Source organism: Coffea arabica, chromosome 2c (genome assembly GCF_036785885.1).
Source record: "Coffea arabica cultivar ET-39 chromosome 2c, Coffea Arabica ET-39 HiFi, whole genome shotgun sequence".
In the NCBI taxonomy this organism is placed as follows: Eukaryota; Viridiplantae; Streptophyta; class Magnoliopsida; order Gentianales; family Rubiaceae; genus Coffea; species Coffea arabica.
Genome location: NC_092312.1, coordinates 20,206,256 through 20,214,622, shown reverse-complemented (window position 1 = coordinate 20,214,622; position 8,367 = coordinate 20,206,256). Strand labels below are relative to the sequence as shown.

The window sequence follows — 8,367 nt, the reverse complement described above, 5'->3', positions numbered from 1 at the left end:
GGGTCATAAATGAAAATTCAAACCAGTACTAGGGGCTAAAATTCTTTGCTCGGAGAAGAAAGTAAAGGAAATGACGAACGCTGATGGAACAAAAACAGTTCTGAAGAAAAGCTCAGTGGAGAAGCCAAGACAAATATGGAAAGAGACGTAGAAGTAGAGATGTCAGGAACGAGGGTCGAGCGTTTGAAAAGAGAGAGGTACCCATAGACTTACAACTAAAAATTACAGAAGAATTACCTTTCTTCAACCCTCAAGGTTCTGGAATCACACCATCATACACCCCATCAAACCATTGAACATGAATCGGTGTTGGCAATATAAAGACAATGTCAGAAGTACAGCTAAATTTTTTTTCTATGGCTAACTAGGTCCTAAAATTCATCCATCCTAAACTCTACATTTTCCAACCACCAATAAAACTTCATCTGCGGCTCCGATTGGCCTCCCTACGCCTCCGTCTCCTCCCAGAACGCCCTAAAAGGACTCTGCCTTGACTACGGAGACGATTCACAAGTGACAAACGATCACTGGCACGAGGAATACCTGCATTGTCATCATTGTCACTTTCACTGTCTTGATCTGAATAGTCAAAGCTCCCAATACGGGAGGTGCGACTACCTACCACAGTTCCTCCCTCCAATGTATGGTTAGAGTTCCTCTCCTGCCGCCTGATACCTCTATTTGATCCAATATTACCTGCAGGATCAATTCTCTGCAAAACAAGGAAGACGTTCCTCAAATTGCTTTCAATCCTTGCCAAACTGCTATCAACACCAAACTCAAAACCTTCACTTTGGTCCAGGTGATCATCATCAAAACCGTCTTCCTCATCCGAAATAAAACCATAATGACCTCCTTCAATCACGTAATCACCAAAAACGACTGCCCCTGGCATTGATGATGTTATTGTGCTGATAACATCCTCTCTTTCTCGCTCCCGCTCAAGTCTTCTCCATTTTTGTTCAAGAAGGGGATCCACCTCACGAGGTTTAGCAGAAGGGTGATCTGCCCTAACATGTTTCCGCAACTCCTTGTAAGTTCCTATAAATGAGCAGTTATCCTGCATACAGCTTCGTTTTTTAGCATTCAGATATTCTCGTGCCGGCTCAACCACTGTCCAGCCCTTCACTTGGCCCCGGCAAAGGGGACATGCAAGTTCAGTGACTTCACATTTATCAATGGGCCAACCAGACACTGGTGGAATCATGGCTGGGCTGTCAATTGTACCATCAAGATGTTGATTGTGATCAGCTGATGTCACTTTTGTGTAGGCTTTCCTATACTGGTCAAGGCAGTTGGAATAGCGAAAACTAGTTCCACACATATAGGGACGGCAACCTTTTTCATGTGAAGAACACAGAAGGAGAACAGCATTGTGGGGATACTCCATACATACAGAACAAGTGGCATCTTCCCAGTCTTTCTTGACAAGTGTTTTGGAGCATTTCTTCCGCTGCATCTTCTCAGACTGATTACCACATGGTAGTGGGTATGGGGTTTGCCTGCACTGGCGAGAAGCAAACCTGCGTCTTCCCCTGGTACCTTTTGCCATTTCCTTAATAAATCTGCAAGTAAAATTGGAAACATCATCAAACAATATACCCTGTTGATAATGACAAACAAGAAAGCAATGTAGCACATCTCTAAAATCTACATTTGAAGCTCAACTACAAGAAACATCTCAAATCAATCTAGCACTGAACTATTAACTTATTGCACCAACCATCTTCCCCTACTACAAACAAGATTCACACAGCATCAATAAACACATGCATCAGAAAGCATATCACCATATGCAACAATTGTCAGTTGAATAGAACGGTTATAAATTCACATTCGGCACAATTATCGACAGTGAATAGTGGGACATCATGAATAATATTCGAAGACCACTGAACATTTGGACATTTCACGCCAAGCACAAAAAAAGTTGTTGTACAATGTAAAAGAACATATCACATCTGGACAGGTCCAAATATAGTGAATATAAAGATCCATTTCAGGCAAAGAAATTACTCCTAGTTTTTCACCAAAGACTATTTAACTAAATAACAGACTGATAATAAATTCGTCCAAGAGACAAGAAACACTCCTTTTTCCAAACAGGCATTTCTCAACTTATCTGAACAAATCCTGTAACCTTTGTATGACTCAAAAGATCATGTGAAAACAACAAACAATAGTTGATAACCACTACTGCTCCCACCATCATGATAAAGGGACATGCATCCTGCCTCTACACACATAGAGGACCATCAGATCAGAAAATAAGTGCCCAAACTAACAAGCACTAGCTGCGCCTTGCTCGTTTGCAATTACAGACAAACTACCGCTTTCAAGCACAAGTCACCCTCTATTACACTCAAAAGAACTGCTTCCACACATCAATGATAGATGAAATATGTGATACAGCTTAAAAATATCAACATTCAAATAACTGAAAATTTTCAAATAACTACATAAAGATTGGTGGTTCAGGGCCCACATAAAAGACAAGATATTCCGAATTGCATCTAAGAGAACAAGACCATGTATTCTTGCTGTAAACTTGCTACCTATTTTCCCAACATGCTAATCTGATGCAATTGGAATTTACTAGAAAAGAGCCATAAAGCAAATGACCTGGTTGTATATAGATATATCATGCTTAGTAAAACATGTAGCAAACCAGTTTTCAATGTTTAGAGATTCTATAGCATTCAGTTAACAGATGGTAGAGGACAAAATTAACCAGCAACAATAAGCAGATAAACAGGTCAATTGGAGGCATGTATCCCTTAAACATATAAACTCTGAATAATAGAGATGCAGATGATCCAGAAAACAAAGATGACCTTAACAACTGGTCATTAATTCTTTCAGCAGCACGACAACTCAAGGTGTAAATGGGAGGACAAAAAAGTAGTACAAAAATATCGGTCTCTTCCAATTCTTTATCCGGTTTACTCTAGACTGCTTAACCTCACTGCCAGCCATCATTCATGAGTGAATAATTGACAATTAGAAAGTTCAGAATTTTTCTTCTTTTTTTTTTGTTATGCATATGCTACCCACCAACAAATCATCATTTCTCCCCAAATTATGGCACACAACAAACATGTCTTGAGTAATTCGATTCAATCAAAGAACAATTGTAGCCAAATTATACCTTCATTCACCTCGAATAATTGACTATTGATCAGTACAACAAAAACAATGGCGAAACAAAGAATTAATCCTCCAACAAACATGCAATCTAAATTTGACAAAAGCAAGCAAACCCACCTACGCACTTCGATCGTATCTGGATCTTACCGATATGAAATGAACCTAAGCATTCCTCATACATTCCCCCAAAAAAAAAAATCAACCTTTTTATAGTATTGAGAGTGGCCGTATCAGAATAATACATCCAAATCACCAGATAACGTGCAAAACCCAAATAATCACGCGACTAGACAGTTAGATAATTGAATAAACTAATCGCGGTAATACAAATAAAATAATCCTGGACGAGAAAAAAGTAGGAAAGTTTGCTCATTTAAAAATTACAAAGAAAAATCTCCATTGCACATGGCTTCTGACATTTTTGCAATCCACATCTGAGATTCATCCAACTTAATATAATTAACACGAATTTACAAATACTAAAGCCATCACAAATTCCATCCAATTCATCTTACCGGGATATTTCTTGAATTTGGATGATAGCGGGATGAAATTCGCGCAGAGACAACTGGAGGGATAATTTATACAGAGAGAGAAAGAGAGGAAGATACAGATAGAGAGAAAGGGAAAAAGCTAGGGTTACGGATACGGAGAGGTCGAGGGAAAACAGAAATGAGAGAGCGCGGGCATTTTTCTAATTTTCCCTGTTCGCTGATGTTTTACTACTACAATTTTAGGAGTTGGAAATGGCAAAAATGAATGAATGAATAAATAAATAAAGGAGTCAAAAGATGGGGAGAGAGAGAGAGAGAGATTATATTTAAAGGAAAAGCGAAGGGGAAGGGGGAACGGTTGATTTATGCGATTCGGCTGAGAGTTGTTTGTACGCTACTCTCTCAGTCACTGGTCCAACCAGGGTGGGAGAGAGAAGAAGAAGAAGGGGCTTTACTTTGGGGATGGCAGTTTCACGCTCTCGTAGGGGAGAGTTAGATACACATTTCCGCCTGGGCAGCCTAGCCACATTCTGTCGTCATGCCTAAATTTAATTAAAACTTCGATTATGTTGGATTTCAGCTTCAGTATATATTCTAAATGAATACTACAAGATTTGATGCAGCAGTGAAAGCGTAAAAATAAGATTTGTTTCAAGAACAAAAAATTAGAAGTAAAATCTAAAGTCTAAATAACTCCTTGATAGGAGGACGATGAATCTTGAATTCAATGAATCTTTAAACTCAAGAAGTCCCTTGTTTTTTTTTTTTTTGAGTTATGATATTGAAATTTTAGTTGTAATAATATTTGGAACAAATTATTTGAATGACCACTAAACTTTTGCAATCGTCGAGTTTTGACCGCTGAACTATTAAAAGTCTAATTTAGTTTCTAAAGATACGTGTTAAACTTCTTAATTTGCCCATTTCTTTCGTCTTGGAAATAGCGCGGGCAATCAGATTGGCAAACTTAACGATTACATTTAACAGAATGGCCTCGAGTCTTAACTTTTATACATTTTAGTGACCAAAATCAGACATTTACTAGTTCAGTGGCCAAAACTCGACGATTGCAAAAATTTAGTGATCATCGAGATAATTTGCTCTAATACTCGAGGCCGAGTTTTTAATGGGAGAGTGAGAATTGTGCGTTTGATATGTGAGGTTATTTTGATAATAGGAGAATTGTATTAAATGTTAGTTTAAATTTTATTAGAAATTGTAAATACTTTTTCACGAAAAATCGTGTCTATAATGAATAAATTAGTAAATATTAGTGGTAGAAGTGCAAATGATTTTTAGTAATTTTCAAACTTAGATAATTGAGCTCAAATCTCAAGTCCATATTAAAAAATTAAAGCAATGATAGGTTTTGATTTGAATTGGCCACAACTCGATGATAAATGAAATTCCAAACACATTTTTATAGTTGAACTTGTTTTAAAATTCAATTAATCTGTTAGTGTCAAAGATGCTTTGATTTGTTTTTTAAAATGATGCAGAAATTTTTTGTATAATATAACGTATATGAGATAAAAATATTACTATTAAAAGTATAAAAAAATAATTAAAAAGCGTTTATGATGAATAAAAAGAGCATTCTAAAAAAGGAAAAAAAAAAACACTTCTTATCCAAACACAGCCGTCGACCTTGTCTGGAAGAGGGAGCGGGTGGCGATGTGAAAGTGAATACACGCGAAGCGTAGTGGGGAGGTGGGAGAATTTGGGAGTAAGGTGACGTGAGCTATACTGGTAGCAGTTTTTATCAACATGGGGAGGCGTGACCATGACAATAATATTAACAGCATGGTCTTTTTTTCCTTTTTTTTTTTTCGTTCCAAAAGTAAGTAACACGTAATGTAAACTTAGCAGCAAATTTGAAAATAAAAATAAAAAATCAGACTAGTCGTATTATATTCGCGACTTGATTTTATTTTTTAAAAAAAAAAGAAATTTCCTGTATTGCCCTTTGTCTTGGTATCGATATAAAGTCCTTCACAGCAAGTTTGGATTGCTATTTTTTAAAATGTTTATCAAAAAATATATGATAATAATTTGATATATATAAAATAAAATGATGATTGATCGTAAAATTTTTTGAAAAAAAAATTACAATTAAAACAAAGTTAGTGCGTGAGAGACGTTAAATGTTGTTCGAATTCAACATCTACGGGTAATTTCAAAATAACCACATGATGACAAATTTATCGAGACATCAAAAGGGTCGCAGGTAAGATGCAATGGTTATAAAAATGATACCATCTGAGTTCAACATGTACACATGCAAACAACCCCTAAATTACCACATCATTACAACATTAGTAAAACATCATGGAATCTTTGGATTGAGTATTATTTCCCCAATTTTATTTGCTTACATCATCATTACAATTTCCAATACACATTTTTATTTTTTCAATTACCTTTTTATCTCATATACATCGCGTCACAAAAAGTGCTACAGTAAAAATATCCCAAATAACTTACAATCCAAAAAACCCTGTTATTTTTTAGATTATACGGTTAGAGGATGGTGGTTGGCAAAATTTGAGTTAAAAGTGTAATTAGCGAAGAATGGACATGGATTCTTCTGTACTCAGAAGACTATTTTTTCTTTTCACATAGTGCATGTATTTAACCAAATAAAAAAAAGTAGATACTGCAGTGAAAATACCTAAATACATTTATCGTCGATGACTATTTGTTATAATTTTCAGAGCCAAGTAGGTAGTTGTCTTGGATGGTTCAATTTCATGGCAATCCCGTGATTACTCCTCCAACTTTTCGTACTCCTCTCTTCTCCCATGATAGAAAAGCTACCGAAAAGCGGAACCAGTTCTCCAAAGAGGCGTGGCGACATATACGAGTACATTTACTTCTTTTTTTTTTTTTAGCACATGATTCAGACTATGCCTATTTTTATTCTACACCCACTCCTACCTTTTTTATACAGTACTTTGTCTCTTTCTCGTTCAGATTCAAAATCATGGAGCCATAGTATTGGCCTTGTTTGGATATATTATTTTAAATAATATTTCGCTTGCATCGCAAGCGCATTTTTTAACCCTGCTTTTTTATATTTTCAGTCATCTTTTTATCTCACATGCATCATATCACAAAAAGTGCTACAGTTAATGTTCTATCCAAACACTCATGAGTACGTTTATGGGACCAAAAAATCGTAGAATTGGAAAGTAAAATGCTTCGACCTTGGTTTTATTTCTTTGATCTAGGCAGCCATTTTGGAGAATTTTTATGTTGGTCCGGAGCAAATGCTAAGTCTAGCAATTATTTTCTGCACCTATTAAAAATGTTTCATGTAAATATACGAGGGTTCCACTTAGGAATAATTTTAGAAACTTCCCTTGAATTTTTTGATTATTTCACTGGCCTTCCCCGAGATTTTAAAAATTACACCAGCCTTTCTTGAGGGTAATTATCTTATAATATTTAGGTCCAATCAATAATTAAGAAATGATATTAAAAGAGCGAAAATAACATTATTGATTCATCATTTTTTTTGGTCATGGAGTAGCCACCGGGTCCTGTAGTTATTCCGTACCGGCGTAAAAATTTCTCTTCATCATTTTGCTCAATTGTGTGGAATCTAGAAGGGGTTTTAGAGGGGCGAGTTCTTTTTCCATTTTTTTGAGGTTCGTGTTCAAGTCGATAATATGAGCTACAGATGTAGCTTGGTGTGTACGGTATATCGAAAAAAACTGACACGATGGACACGCTCCGGTTTATTCCTCCGTCCATTTTGCTGGATACATGTCATTGGCAAATTCGTGTAACATCTTGAAAAGCTCTCTCGATTGCTCTTTCATGTTGTCATGTTTTTCTTCTCCTCCGTCCTTCTCAGGACAACAGTGCATACCATCGTTAGACAGCGACTAGTATTGAAGATTCTACCCAGCTACAATTTTTTCATCTTCAAAATTGATTTTGGTTTATACTGACAATCTCCAGCTAGCTTTCGGTAGAAAGATCCGGCACATGCTGACGACATTTGCAACCAGAAAAGCTCCAAATAGTTTGGTGAAGTAATTTCGTGGTTGGTTCATCAAAGAATCTCTCTCTCTCTCTCTCTCTCTCTCTCTCTCTCTCAAGTTTTGGAATGTTGGTTGGATTTGTGAATTGTCTAATTTTGACAAAAAAAAAAAAAAAGAATTGTCTAAACTCTTATCTCTCTATAATAAATAAGTATATATTAAAGGCATGCGTCGCTGTCCTTGCTAAATCCAACTTCCATTCTACTGCTACTAGCTATTCAAATTTCAAAGCATGAAAACAGTACTTTCTTCAAACATCTTTCCACAACTTCCATATAAAAAATCTGAGGCTCTTTCTTCCTCTGAAAGTTTCAGTCTTTGACATTTATGATGCAGCAAAATTAATAATGCGTATGTTTTCAGTCATAATAATAATACTCCACGGTACATCATTTTGAGTTTTCAGGCAAGAATGTGTAATTGGTCAAGTAGAAAGGTAAAAATCTATGAGATGGCGTTAACTCAGTTGATTTACCGGACTTGTGGCAAAAGATCGATCAGTTCAGGATTACAACATTCACGCTCTGACGACAACAATAATTCTCTCTCTCTCTCTCTCTTTCTTCTAAGGGGAGAATATGCCAAAAAGATCCAAAACATAAAAAACGCATAACTAGGCTAGGTTTTGTTCTACGTATGAAGAACATAAAGAAGGCATGGCATGGTTGGGGCCTTCC

General features: G+C 36.2%; 1 protein-coding gene across 1 annotated transcript; it reads right to left on the bottom strand.

The window, feature by feature from the left end:
* Positions 1–182: 182 nt before the first annotated feature.
* LOC113726720 (uncharacterized) lies at positions 183–3,996 on the bottom strand. Its single transcript, XM_027250584.2, has 2 exons — positions 3,663–3,996; positions 183–1,565 (listed from the first exon to the last, which is right to left on the bottom strand). The coding sequence occupies exon 2, from the start codon at positions 1,550–1,552 to the stop codon at positions 422–424; it is 1,131 nt and encodes a 376-aa protein (XP_027106385.1). The 5' UTR covers positions 1,553–1,565; positions 3,663–3,996; the 3' UTR covers positions 183–421.
* Positions 3,997–8,367: the final 4,371 nt, after the last annotated feature.

What these genes read in the sequence shown, in the direction of transcription:
- LOC113726720 (XM_027250584.2), bottom strand. Translation starts at nt 1,552, where the DNA reads ATGGCAAAAGGTACCAGGGGAAGACGCAGGTTTGCTTCTCGCCAGTGC.